Raw genomic sequence first — 14,683 nt, 5'->3', positions numbered from 1 at the left:
TCCACGGTTCAGACATGGCGAAAGTTGACATGATGTGTGAAATCACAGTGCTTGGCATGAAAAACGGGCATTGAAGAGAAACATTCACAGGGGCGAGGCCAGAGGGGTGGCCAGGGGTGGCATGACCTCCTGCTGGAATCGGATTGCCATTTGACGGCCCCAGGACTAAGATGACCCAGGATCTATTTTTGTGGCAGTTTGGAATTTATAAGATTTCTTATTATAATAAAAACATCAGAAATCAACCACAACGTGATGCAAAAAAACCCCACACAAGGACAAATACATGACCAAAGAGACACAAAACGTTCAAAAGAGATGCAAAAAGACGATAATAAGATGGAAAATGACCAAAGTGAACCGTAACGACACACCATGAGCATCAAAAGAAGCGCAAACAGACACAAAACACCCAGAGAAGACAACACAACCACAAAGAAACAAAAATAAAAATATACAACTCAAGAGATGAACACAAAATGACCACAAAAACGTGAAAAAGGACTATTGACGTTTTTCAACCTGCATGTTTTCTTTCTATATAAAAGAGGTGGATGCCTCTCCTATGGCTCGTGTCAAAGTCATTTGTTGCACTGAATAAACACCATAACTGTTAATAATGTTTATTACCGACAAGAACAACGGCTTTTCAAATGCCACCCAATTTTAAAACTATGCTCCCCCATTCAAATATTTGTAAATGGCCTCCCCGTGCATTCACACTGGATATATCTCTCGGCGATCTGCCTTAAATCTTCATATTAGGAGGAAAAGAAAACAGCACGAAATGAACATTTCTGGTTTTGTTCTAGGCGTGGCCTTCTGGTGTCTTTTAGACATCGTGCCCATAAAGAATGAGAAGGGCGAAATGGTTCTCTACCTCTTCTCATTCAAGGACATCACCGACACCTACGGAAAGGCCCACCACAATAGCAAGAAGGACGGTAAGCTACAAGCCCTCTTTTCACACACGCACACCCTCCCATTATTTGCTTACTTTGAACATGATTTACGAGCTGGCCATCCTCCAGCACCCTGCTTTCATTTTCTCTGTGCGCTCGTGTTCATCACTGTCACATCCGAGCAGGCAGTTCTGTTTTGGGCTGGCATTCGTTCACTGCACTCAGACAATGTTTTCCAACGGGGAGTTTGATTTGGGCAGCGGCGTGTCTTCAGGTGGAACCTGAACACAGACTGTCACAAATATTAAGCACTATGCCAGGGGTAACAGACTGTCGTTTTGTTATAATGCATCCAATGAAAGTCAAGTACATGTCAGTGGTTGTGTTTTTTTTCTTCTTTTTTTTTCGGTCTTACTTGTGTCACTAAAACAGGAAAATGTATTCGGCTTAAATTCTGAACCTTCAGGCATTACATACAATTACACAACATTCTCCCACCAAATTTATTGTGATCTAATTGACAGGCGCTGATCTGAGTGATTGTGTCAGTTTCAGATGACAAGAGGCAGAGGAGGAAGAACAGTTCTCACTTCAGTGAGGCCCGGAGGCGCGGGCGCACCATGTTGTACCATCTGACCAGCCAGTTCTCCAGAGGAGGCAAAAGAGAGGTCAAACTCAGCAGAGTGAGCATACCTTTACTACGCATACCTGATTGGTTGTGATGTATTTTTTTTTTTTTTTGTGTTCCCTGAAATGATCTCTACAAAAATAAACAGTCAATAACTACTCAGACATGTGGCACCCTCAATCCAGAGTTTAAATTATTAATGTTGACATCTAAAAGATGAGTTTTTAGGAAGACAATATGAGAAAGTCTTGACCCAGATTTCCAGAGTGTGGCTTTTCTCGATTAAAAAAAAAAAAAAAAAAAAGTCCTCGCTTGGCTTTGCTGTTTTAAAACTCCTCAATGATCCTAAACTTGCTTATGGAGCATTTATTTTCCATCCACATAGTTGTTTGCTGGATTTAAATGGAAAAATAGCAAAGTCACCCTGAGAGCGGAGGTTGCTTGGAGGCACAGGTGAGGTGTTATTGGTCATAAGAGGAAGTTGGCTCCATCGTCATCATCACCTTTTTTTCTACTGTGTGGACATGCCAACACCTCACCTGTAGGAGCTCAGGGTTAAAGGTCATTATGTCAACAGCATGTTCCCATAAATTACCTTTACTCTTGGGTTCAAATAAGGCTGCTGCTCCACTATCATGTACTGGTATATGAAAATAACTCATTGTATAAGGTGTGGAGTAGGATGAGAGCGGCTTATGCCACATGGATTTCAAATATTTGTCAGCCCTTATCAGAGAAGTGTATTATTTTGCTCGTGCAACTGCCTTCATCTGTCTGTCGAGTGTGTTCATGTGTCTGTGAAACAAGCTGTAGCTGTGGTCTGTTTCGTTTCCACTTGTCGTATTTCTGCATAACAAAGGCCCTGAATAAAAAAGTCGTGCCTCACTCCAAGCAATTATATTCATGAAAACAAGCTCCAGTGTTGCCCTCAGATACAAATGGGAGCAATTTTTCCCAGGCGGAGCATCATTTCAAGATAATCCCGCTCCTTCCCCCCGCAAAGGCTCAGTTACCAACCGAGTCTGCTCTCAAACCTGTCCTTCACAACGTGTGGTTTCATCTCTAGGGGCTACGAGCATTGCAGAACTTTTCAGGGGTAAACAACCTTTTCAAAAAAAGGTTGAAAACCTGTGAGACGTGTATGCGACCAATTCAGGAAGATAGCGTTTGAGAATGACAAGCGAAAAACAGAAACAGGCTGGTGTGTGTTTTTAGAGAGATTCATTCACCTATTAAGTGCATGAAGCACTTATTCATTTTAGCAGAGAAACTGAGTAGTCCAGTGACATTTTAGTCGCTCTACTAGTGAATAGCACTATTTTTCTAAGTGCCTCTACCATTTTAATGGTATGCCCCTTGTCTGACACTGAATGTTGAGCTCCTTCAGTATTCATACATGTTGTGCTAAATCCTGCAAAAGTGTAATGAGAATCTGATGTGAACATTTCCTTTTGGGAACTTCACTCTTATTATTCAAACATGCTGTCATTTTCCCGCGACTGCTCAAATCTGATGTCCAACCCCAGATATATTAAAGACTCATAACAATTTCGAACAGACAGAAAAAGAAAAGAAGAAGGTGAGAAAGTCATAATAACATATATTTTTCTTATATCAAGAATGAATAAAAGAACCCTTCCAGAAAAAACACATGAGTTTCCCATGTTTTCCACATGAAACACGTGTTAAACCACATGTTTCCCATGGGCAAAATACATATTTCACATATGCACAATCACATATGGTCACAAGTGATCACATTAGTTTTTGCACGTGAAATTTTTGATTTCTCTGTACAGGAAGTGATTTGATTTAATTTCAATTCAATTTATATAGCACCAAATTACAACACAAGTTATTTCAAGGCACGTGAACAACATTACAGACAGAAATTCAACAATTCTAAAATAAAGTTATCTATACACTATATTTTATGGACCCAAAAGACATGACATTTACATCTTGCTGTGGAGACACTAGAGTTGATGAATCGAGACGTAGACTGATTTACCATCAATTCTGATAACTTGCTTGTTTAAATAATTTAATCCAGCCATGTCGATCATAGTCTTTTTTTAAATGTGAAGATTTGCTGCTTTTAATTGTCATTATGCAGTTGTAACATAGATTACTTTGGGTCTTAAGGTGTTTGTCAGACAAAACAAGCAGTTAGAAGAGGTCACCTTGTGGTTTCTAAAATAAGCATGTTTGCGCTCACTTCAAATAAAAAAAAAGCACCATAAGTGCAGTCACAAGGTTTTTCTGAAAAGGAAGTGCTAAATCCTCTGCTGTATGCAGCTGACCTGCATCCTGTTAACACTCCCGGAATCAAAAGCTGCTGCTTTCAGACCCGACCTGCAGGTGCTTCGTGTGAATCAGCGTGCTGCACCTCCCCCCTGTCTGCTGAGCCTCCTGCTGCCCTGCTTCACAATCCCACCTATTTACAGATGGCAGTATTCACTGACACCATGCAGGCGCAGACAGACCGTACACACATCTGTTCTCAAAGTGCACACACACACACACACACACACACACACACACACACACACACACACACACACACGCACACGCGCACGCACGCACACGCGCACGCACGCACACACGCACTTTCAAAGAAACATTCACACATTAATCCATACAGACCGCAAATGATGGCTCGCCCTCTGCAGAGAGCAAGGAAAACATCCACAAAACATCAACACACTCAGAAATAGAGGCACAGTATTCACCATTCAGACTTTCTGTCAGCACTCGCAGCATGAGACTGTATTTTTACACCACTTTTCTTTCACTCACACGCAAAATGCAAGATGGAATATGAAATTGAGCTGAGTTAATGTGCTGTCAACCCCTCTCCTTTTCACACACACACATACACTTCTGCAGTTTCACACTTTTCCCTAAACTCCATTGTTGCCCCGATCCTCCTCTACCACCAGAATAACCATTTTTTAGTGTTTCATCAAATCCCTCTGAGGCTTTCTTTTTCTCGGCAGACCGTGCCAAGAGCATCTTCACAGGGGACAGAACAGTTACAGGGAAACAATCAATAACTCACGATTTGACATAAAAGAAAATCCCATTTTAGGAAAGAGAAAGTAGGCAGGTATGAAAAGTAACAACATCAACAGACCAGTAAACAGCATGATCACAATCACTGTCTCCAAAATCACTATACCCACTGTTGTGTGGTACTATCCCTGCAGGAAAATTATCCAACTAAGTGGAATTCATTAACTTGGTTTTTATTTAAGAAAACTGACAGAAAATACCAGCAGCTTTGACGCTCAGCTAAGTCCTGTCTCTTTATCTCTCATCTTCCCTCCAGTTTATCTCTCCATTATTCTCTCTGCTTCTATCTGCTGCGTTTACTACGTCGTCTCTCCCTCTCCATCTGTCACTCTAACCCCATCTCTTTTTGGCTTCATCCCTCTGGATCATGCTGTCTCTTTGCGCTGTCACTCCTTCCCCATTTTCTTCAACATAAATGATCTTGTCTGCTTCCTTTTTCTTTGCTATTGCAGCCCAAACATTGAACTAAAATCCAAGCGTTTAATTTAGTGTGCCATAAAGACAATTTTAAAGTACTCACAATTAACCCGAGGACTTCCTTTCCGTAAATTCATACTGTTACTGAGCTGTAGTTTCGAGGGAGACACTGTTCTTTTTACTCCTCTTCTTACACCGCAACAGAAAAATCATATGAATTTCACATGTAACATATACATGCATGTGATTGTGCAAATGTGAAACCATATGTTTTGCCCATGAGAAACCTGGTTTTGGAACATTGTCATGGTGTAATGTGTGAAGCCCGTGTAGATTCCACATATTTTCCCACACATGTGATCACATGTGCCCCATGTAGAAAACCTGGGAAACATGTTTTTTCTGTAAGGGAAATAATGCAGCATTGTCAATAACCAAGATCTTTCTGCATAATGAGTACTTTTACTCTTGATACTTTATTTCTGATGATACTTTTAATATCTTGCAGGACTTTTACTCGCAGAGTTATGTAGTATCGAATATTTTCACATTGTAGTGTTGCTACTTTCACTAAAGTAAACAATCCACCACAATTAATATATTTTTCTTATTCTATTTTCCATCTTCGTTGTCTGTGTCTCAACAGCAGTTAGCTAACAATGAGGTTGTCTGCCTCCACACCGAGCTATTTGTGGCCCAGTGGCCAGCCAGGCGAGAAAGGAAAGAGGGGAGCGACTGTATGCCTTTGATTGACAACATATAGACACACTTATAGATCTCTAAGTAGGACCAGAGCCATAAAAACATAAACAGAAGAAGAAGTGGTAGGAAGTAGCTGCTTAAAGTGTCAGTAATTTGAAATACACAGTTTAGAAATGGAAATCTTTGCATGCCTTTGTTTTGGACTGTGCAGGTCACACACCTGATGAATCTGAATCACACAAGCGGGGAAATTACTTTGTTACTGCTGCTCAACAAAAGAGAAAATATGAATAAAAACAGAGCTTAAACTGTATTGTACACGGTTGAGTCACAAATGGAAATAGATGAACACTTATTGTGTGATCTACCGCACACGACATCTCCTCCTCAGAAACGTGTTTTTTTCTTTCTCTGAAGGCTCCTTACCAAATCACCGCAGCTGAGTTGTTGTTTATTGATGCTGTCAACCCGTGAGTGTCTCAGCCATTGTAACCACGCCGAAGCACGCTGACAAAGTAACTCTGACATGATTTTGTGCTCCTCCATTTCCCCAGGGGCACACCACTATTACCTCGTTTTACATAAAGAGGAAAAAAAGCAGTGCAGTCGAGATGCGTTTTAACTTGTGCTAAAAGATACTTCTTTGGCTGACTATGAAACACAAGAGTGTGTAGTTTGTGTCCATGAACTGAGCGTTCACATTGTTTTTCTCCCTCAGCTATGTTATTTTTTTCTTATTATGCTGGTCAACAGAAGATTTTGTCCAAAGCTAAAAAGAAAAACAAACCTCTCGTGTATTTTTTTTTTTATGCTGAATTCAAATATATTTTCAGAGTTTCTCTATGGCCCACAGTATTTTGTTCTTGTATATTCACATGGGAAAGCAGAACCAAGTAAAGTGGAGCTTCTCTATGTTTGCAGACTCCTGATGGACACTAAAGAGGGATGTTGCTGAGGCCAAATATAGGCAGAATTCATGCACTTCTACATTTTAGAAGTAACTTTGTAAATATTTTAAGTGTAACGACAGGCCTGTTTATGAAATGTTTGAAACAGCTACAAGATCCACAAAAACAGTCGGGTGGCACGTGACAATGCGGCACGTGACAACGCTGCACTTGACAGGTCAGACAAACCTTGCAGTGCTGAGGACGAGTCGGTGGTTGAGCCTCTGAGTGGCGCCACTTCTAGCAACACATGTAAATGATTCTTTGATTTTGAAACGGCAGCTTTATGTTGTTGTTATTTAGCCTTTCTGAAGGTGTTGCAAGGTTAAATCACGGAATTTAGTTTCAATGAAAAAAATTGTTGGAATCTGCAGTGGGAAGTGGTTCTGAAAAGTTTGTTCACTTCTTCTCTAGACTTTGCACTTGAGGGCGCGGGGGGAGTGGTTGCTGCTTGACTCACATGGTACACCATGTGGATCTTCCATCCAAATCAAGGACTGTCTTTTATCAACAGCAAAGCCCAAAGCATACTGGGAGGTGTAGTTCGGACAGTGAGCTCTTGGCTACAACTTGAGTTAACGAAGTGTGAGGACTAGCTGTAGCTGTGTGACAGCAGTGCTAAGCTTTTCTTTTCTAATCATCCGGATGCGTTCGGCTGGCCGCCTCGAGTGCCGAAGGTCGGGTGGGCGTCACGACCTCTGATGTAAGGCAAATTAAAAAAGAAAGAAAGAAAAAAAAAAAACAGTCCAGCCTTTGCTGACATTGCTTGGACTGTCATTAAAGTGCCCACAGCTGATGATGATAGTCACCAAGGTTTTCTTCTGGATTTTCCACTGTGGTTATAAATGACCAGAAACCATGAAAACCCACTGACCAGTGTCAAACAGCAATAATCAATCGACATTTGAAAGTTGTTTCACTGGGAACAATGTGAAAATCCTTCCTTTCCTGTGTTATCTCTCGAATTTCTCTACTTTTGGAAGCTCAAGAAAAGGTTGAAACGGAGGCAGTCGAGTTTCAAACGGGCAGCTTCAAAGCCCATTCAGGGAAATCTCAGGTTAAGACTTCATTAATGAGACTCTTGATTCTGGGCTCACTTGTTTGTGAAGTGTCCACGTTGTTTTTAGATGGATTACTGCTCATTTATCTCTCCTCCCTGTTTCCCTCTCACCACTGTCAAAGGTAATAGCTTTCTCCTCCTTTCTCATAAATGTGGTTAAAGCCATTATGTGGTGAGTGCACGGCCCCATTTGGAGAGCTGCAGACTCATTATGTCACGAATGGACTCACGATCAAATCCATTCCAATTCATACTTTTTCCAATTGGATTTTCTCAATAAAAATAAATGAGAGGAGTGTAATGAATAAGCATACATTTCACTGGATGGCCAATGTTGAGATTCCTATTGTCTCCTTATTATAGCACAACCGGCACCTGAGACTTAAAATACTACAGGCATTTAGAGAGGTGAAGTCAAGTCATGTGTGAAATTCATTGTAGGTAATAAGTTTCCCCCTCACTGACCACAGTTTCATCTCACACATTGCACAGCCATTGCAAAGACTTATCACTGTCTATAGCAGGCTGTCAAGACGAGATAACCAGCAGCATTACCATATTTGTTTCACTTGAGTTGCCTAACATGGAGAATAAACAGCGATCAGTGCACGAGAGGCTGTTGACATTTATTTAGTCTGTTTCTGCAAAATTTAGGCACTGCAATGTCCATCTGATTATTATATATTTTCAGAGCACTCCACCTCGTGACCATCTGGTTATCAAGTTATTCATTTATGCAGCTTCTCTAGTGTACTTTGTGTGTTTTGTATACAGCATCTATCAGCTTAAAATTCAAGAGAATGTTATTTTTAGACTTTAACGCTATTGTCCTTTTCAGCAGAGATATTAAAGGTTGTTTCTGACTCTCAACACTTTACCTGTTCTCACACAGAGCATGGTCGACAAGCCTTCGATACCCGAGTACAAAGTGGCAGCAGTGCACAAGTCACGCTTCATCCTGCTTCACTACAGCGTGTCAAAGGCCCTCTGGGACTGGCTCATCCTGCTGGCTACCTTCTACGTGGCCGTCACCGTGCCCTACAGCATCAGCTTCACGTCACACGATGACATCGTCACAGCTGCCCGCTCCACATTCATCAGTGACATCGCAGTGGAATTGCTTTTTATCATTGGTGAGTTTTGAAAGAAGTCACTTCGAAAGATACGTTTATTTTTTTGTGGGTCAGGCACAGATTTGTGTTGATATGTAGTTTATATGTAATATAGATAAATAACAATAATATTGTGGGGTTTTAAACATATTTTTTTATGTGGTGACGTAAGATTTTCCTCCAACGTCTATCCATTTTTTTTTTTGCCACCCTTGGCAACATGGAAACAAGAACAACTTAGGCATCCTTTTCCCTAGTTGCTTCCCTTCCTTCCAGGCAACCTGGACTTTAGAGTCCCCTTAGGATGGCCTGGGTCTCTCTTGAGGGGCTCCTCCTTGTCCATAAACCTCCAAAGGAAAGCAGCCAAGGGAGGAATTGAGTTGACTGAACTTCAACATGCTCCCAAAGTGTAGATGAGCAAAGGTTTTATGTCAGATTGCTGAGCCCTCTGTATGGCACAAAGAGCCTTGTGTTTCTGACAGCTCATTTACTTGGTTACTATTGTAATTCACATTTCTCTTTTGAAGCCACATTAATTATTGTTGCATATTAAGACACTTAAAATGAAGCGTGTTTGCAGAAAACTCTTAGGGAATATGTTATATTAATTAAGTATAGTATCAAGTATATTATAAATAATTAGTTTTTAGATTTGATGATTTTTGTTTTTTTATGCATGTGAACACTAATCTTTTCCTAATTTACTTTAGAATACCTTCTTACCTTCTTTTAACTTCTCATACCTGGAATTTGTTTTGAGTATTGAGCCATCACCTCAGCTAATATCAACAGATTGGATTTCAGAGGAGGTTTTGCTACAATGGACTCACGTGTATCACAACATGTCACATTCAGACATGTTGATGATCTGTCTGGCACACTCCCCGACCCACATAGAAGCATTAAAACTATAATATATTCCTGCTGTTTTTTTTTCCTCTCCCATCGGTTGGTCTATAGTTTTAGCTTCTTATTTACTTTTCCTTTAACATAATGTAGAAATATTGAGTATAGTGCAGCATATGACTGGATTATCCAAATAAACACCAATTTGCCCTGAAATGTCTTTAAATCATTGGGAAAAATATTTTTTTATTATCATATTATTTGTATTTGCAGACATTATCCTGAACTTTCGCACCACCTATGTGAGCCAGTCAGGCCAGGTGGTGTATGAAGCACGAGCTATCTGCATTCACTACGCCACTACTTGGTTCTTTGTGGACCTGGTGGCTGCCCTGCCTATTGACCTGCTTTATCTCTTCAATATCACTGTGGTGAGTACAACTGCACATTAATAAACTCAGCCTTGTCTTTTTTTTGTTTTTCTTCCATTGCCCTCTGTGAGTATTCACATGACCTGATGACTTGTCTTAATATACTACATATACACCAGTTTACTCAGAGATACGTTGCCTTTGAAAACACAGTACCTGGTTTTCCACAGCATACCTGTATGACAGGTACACCTTCAATTGTGAATTTTACACAACATATGTATTTGTATTTCAATAAGTAGCTGCTTTTCCAAGCTGGGATATCCAGCTTTGTGCAGCTATAAAGCTGCATATCAGCTGTGTATATTAGTAGTGAAATGTATGTTTTTAGATATAAAAAGGTGGATGCAATGACTTTCTCTCTTTTCCTCTGTTACTCTGCCCTCCATATTTTCCTCTTTCCTGTTCAGACCTCTTTGGTCCACCTGTTTAAGACTGTCCGTCTGCTGCGCCTCCTTCGTCTGCTGCAGAAGCTGGACCGCTACTCTCAGTACAGTGCCATGGTGCTGACCTTACTCATGTCTGTGTTTGCCCTGTTGGCACACTGGATGGCTTGCATCTGGTACATGATAGGACGCACGGAGATGCAGACCAACAACACCTGGGACATCGGTGAGTCTGGTTGATTTATATAAGTCAGGTTTGGTGTTTTATCCAGCAAGGACGAATAATGATTCCTTTCTCTGTAAAGGATGAATGAAGTTTGAACTGATTTTCACTGTCATATTTTTTTCATTGTACTTCATGCTCCTTCTCATGAGAAAATATTATATTAAACCACTCTTTTCGTAACTTAGACGCAGCCTATGCAGACTTGATTCAGTTACAATAGGTCATTTGTTTCCTGCACAATTTCCAACAAAGACCATCAACTGCACAGCCACTAGACATTTGTTTTGTCCCCTCTGAGCTATAAATAGTGCTGGCTCACCTATTAAGGTGTCTAGCTCTGTTCTGTGGTGAGTTGGTGGTGAACAAACACTGCTGCTCTAATTAGAACTGTCTGAAACCAGTTCAAAAGCTGATATAAAAAATTACCGTCTTCTCTGTCACTGTTTCAGAAAAGAGACCGATAATAACCCATTATCAAAAATAAACAGGCTTTTATACTCTTTAAATGATCTCAGATATATCTGAGAACTTGTCTTATTATATATCATATATATATTATACAGCTGTCCGTGTCAGAGCAAAGAATATAAACACGTTTAGGTTTCTATTAGATTAACAGACTTTATAGGATTTTAACAGCCATAGACAGCATCTACAAAATGATAGCATACTGTTGGGTGCAGAAAAATTAAACATCCAGTCCAGTCAGCCATGAAACGTGTGTTGTTTGTGTTTCTAAATGTGTGTTACTGCAGGATTATGCATGCTTTTGCCTGTAGGTCATACCTGCTAATTAAGACCTTATTTATCTTATATATCTTATTTATCCCTGGAGGGAACCAATCTAAAACTGTCATGTCCTGCACCAACATGCCAGCCTGCTGACAACTCCTGAGACACACAAACACACACATGCAGACCCCAAACACACTTTTGTTTCTCCAAGACGAGACATCGCCACTGCCCCCTATGGTTCTGCGCTGACAAGACAAATAGACACAACAAGAACCAGAACTTTTTCTCCCTTCCTCCTCTTTCAGGGTGGCTACATGAGCTGGGCAAACGTCTGGATACGCCTTACATTAACAACACAGTGGGCGGCCCGACAGTGCGCAGCTCCTACATCGCTGCCCTCTACTTCACCCTCAGCAGCCTGACCAGTGTGGGCTTCGGCAATGTCTGTGCCAACACCGATTCTGAGAAGATCTTCTCCATCTGCACCATGCTCATCGGCGGTACGTCTGACACCAGGATACGTTCTCCCTCCGTCGTCCTGGCATATCAGTGCTTCTGTTTGGCATGCCGCTACAAAGAAATTCATCAGGAAGTGGGTTGAATGGTTTGGCTGGCCTTTAAGGCACAGCTTGCTGCCATCTTCATCTCCTAAAAACAGATTATTTTAGCTAAGGTGGCAATTATTGATGCAACAACCCAGAAAATAATTACTGTGGTTTTTATTACAGCTTGTCAGAAGAGTGATGAAAACAAAGCTGTAATTTATTGTGGCCCCTGTGTGGATCAATAAGCAAATAAACAGAGACTGGTGTGAATAACTGGGTAGTGATCCGTATAAAATTATATCTTATATTAAAGTATGACAGGTGTTTAAATGGAATGAAAAGTAAAAGCCACTTTAAAAGGTACATTTTTGTCTTTGATGCAATTTAACAAGGTTCAAATAATAGTAACAGCCTTCAGAAGAAAATGTCAGATTGTATTGTTTAACCCATTTTTACATATTCAGTCTTTATATTATCATTACTGTCTTTTATGCTCTTTGTTTCTGTCTCTCACACAGCATTGATGCACGCCCTGGTCTTTGGTAACGTGACGGCCATCATACAGCGCATGTACTCCCGCCGCTCTCTCTACCACACACGTATGAAGGACCTGAAGGACTTCATCCGTGTCCACAGTCTGCCCCAGCAGCTTAAACAACGCATGCTGGAGTACTTCCAGACCACATGGTCTGTCAACAACGGTATAGATGCCAACGAGGTAGGAGTCCCTTTCACTGCTGCTGTCATGTAATACCTTTGTACTCGGTGCTGTCTGCCCTCATGAAACTTCAAGGCAATGTTTTGTTGGCTATTAAACAATGAAATCTGTTGTATAATCTATTTCCCAGCCCTTTCAAGCTGTAATTGTTTATGATTTTGCGCAACACATGGCTGCCTGTGCACTGTCAATTGATATCCTATTGAAATTCAAAAGAGGGTAACTGGGGGCAACAGAGTCCATTCCCTAATTACCAATCAGTGTCACACCTCATTACATCTGTCACACATCTCCAGCTCCTGCACGACTTCCCTGATGAGCTGCGGGCCGACATCGCCATGCATCTGAATAAGGACATTCTCCAGCTGCCGGTCTTTAAGGGAGCCAGTCGTGGCTGTCTGCGCTCACTCTCCCTTCATATAAAAACCTCCTTCTGTGTCCCTGGGGAGTATCTGATCCGTCAGGGTGATGCACTGCATGCCAACTACTTTGTGTGCTCCGGTTCTCTTGAAGTGCTGAAAGACAGCATGGTGCTGGCTATATTAGGTCTGTATTGTAGTCACCTTTAATTTTTTTACCATCATGTTTATGGTTTTTAATGTACTAACTTTAGTTTTAATGTATTTGATTTTAGGAAAAGGTGACTTAATCGGGTCTGATCTGCCTGAAACAGACCAGGTGATCAAGACCAATGCTGATGTGAAGGCGCTCACCTACTGTGATCTCCAGTATATCAGTCTGCGTGGCCTCAAAGAGGTGCTGGAACTCTATCCTGAATACGCCAGCGTGTTCACCTCAGACATCCCCAACAACCTCACGTATAACCTGCGTGAGGGCAGCCAGGATGAGGTATTAAATACACACTCAACACTCAGAGAGCTGGTGGGGATTCAATTTATCGTGTTTTCCTCTCCTACCTGTATGCTAGTTAAAATAATAGTGAGTGAAGAAATAGGCATTTACTTTTTTCGTCCAAAGGGATAAAACCCTTTCTCACACCTTATGTTTCATGTAATACAATAGTTTTCTCATATGACACATTTATTTTTACTAGAACACGACCTATATATTAGCCAGCTGATTTTATCGGCCGATATTCGCCTGTAACAGATCGATATCGGTGTACAGTATATGAAAACTTTTTTTTTACAGAATATGATGCAGAAAAAAGATGCTTACACGTGAATACTCTATTGCATGACAGATCGAACATGTGGTATGGAATGGAATTAGATATTGTAGATTTTTATGTTGTAAATTGGATCTTAGCTTTAAACTCACTTTCTCATCCTACATTTGTGTGACACTGGAATAGACTATAGGACACACTAAACAACACATTAGTTTCCCCCCAAGGTGGCTCTGTTTCTCTCTCTGACACTTGTTTTAGCACAACAACCAAAGGGCTGTTTGTGGCTTGATTGTCACATCAATTACCATGTGTGCATCCCACTGTCAAGCAGCCATATCACTTCACTGCTACCACCCCAGAGCCCGGCAGGATGGCATTACACCCAGACACCGATCTCCTCTCAGTACTGTGCTTTACCTTTAACAGTGATCTAAAAAAAGCCTTACATAAGTAAGGGACACTACCTAATAAATTGTATGTTCTGTAATGAATGACGCAGAACTACCCAACACGAAGTGGAGTCTATTACAATCATGGAACATACACATTTATCTCACTTAAGCCATCCCAACAAAAAGCCATCAGCTATCAGTTACCAGATACAATAAGACAAACAGCTTATCACAATCTTGTTTTCCCATTTTAACCATCACTTCTGAACCCCGAGAATTTCTGCCATTTGCATTGCTAAGCAAAATCTGGCCAAACAGGATGTATATCACAAGCCCCAACCAGTAGTTTTATTAGAGAATGGAGATATGTTGCACCGCATTGTCGCTTTCGCACTCTTACCTGTGACTTCTCAGCATCTCTTTATTTTC

The 14,683-nt window shown here is 40.9% G+C and overlaps 1 protein-coding gene across 2 annotated transcripts in view; it reads left to right on the top strand.

Moving 5' to 3' along the window:
• The window catches only part of LOC138617075 (voltage-gated delayed rectifier potassium channel KCNH4-like), a 37,428-nt gene that overhangs the window by 12,412 nt on the left and 10,333 nt on the right, over positions 1-14,683 (top strand). Inside the window, exons 3-11 of one of the 2 annotated variants that reach the window (XM_069691744.1) lie at positions 813-944; positions 1,458-1,585; positions 8,624-8,864; positions 9,963-10,120; positions 10,531-10,732; positions 11,773-11,967; positions 12,531-12,730; positions 13,027-13,276; positions 13,365-13,579. In XM_069691744.1, the coding sequence (XP_069547845.1) occupies positions 813-944; positions 1,458-1,585; positions 8,624-8,864; positions 9,963-10,120; positions 10,531-10,732; positions 11,773-11,967; positions 12,531-12,730; positions 13,027-13,276; positions 13,365-13,579 (1,721 nt within the window). Of the gene's footprint in view, positions 1-812; positions 945-1,451; positions 1,586-8,623; positions 8,865-9,962; positions 10,121-10,530; positions 10,733-11,772; positions 11,968-12,530; positions 12,731-13,026; positions 13,277-13,364; positions 13,580-14,683 lie in introns of both variants that reach the window. The other variant, XM_069691743.1, reaches the window with a different exon arrangement.

This window comes from Brachyistius frenatus, unplaced genomic scaffold, assembly GCF_029030835.1.
Source record: "Brachyistius frenatus isolate BFR_SWC_R1_liver_20210118 unplaced genomic scaffold, ASM2903083v1 Contig_11, whole genome shotgun sequence".
Lineage (NCBI taxonomy): Eukaryota > Metazoa > Chordata > Actinopteri > Embiotocidae > Brachyistius > Brachyistius frenatus.
The sequence above is the reverse complement of the archived record's forward strand: the minus strand, read 5'-3'. Positions and strand labels throughout refer to the sequence as shown.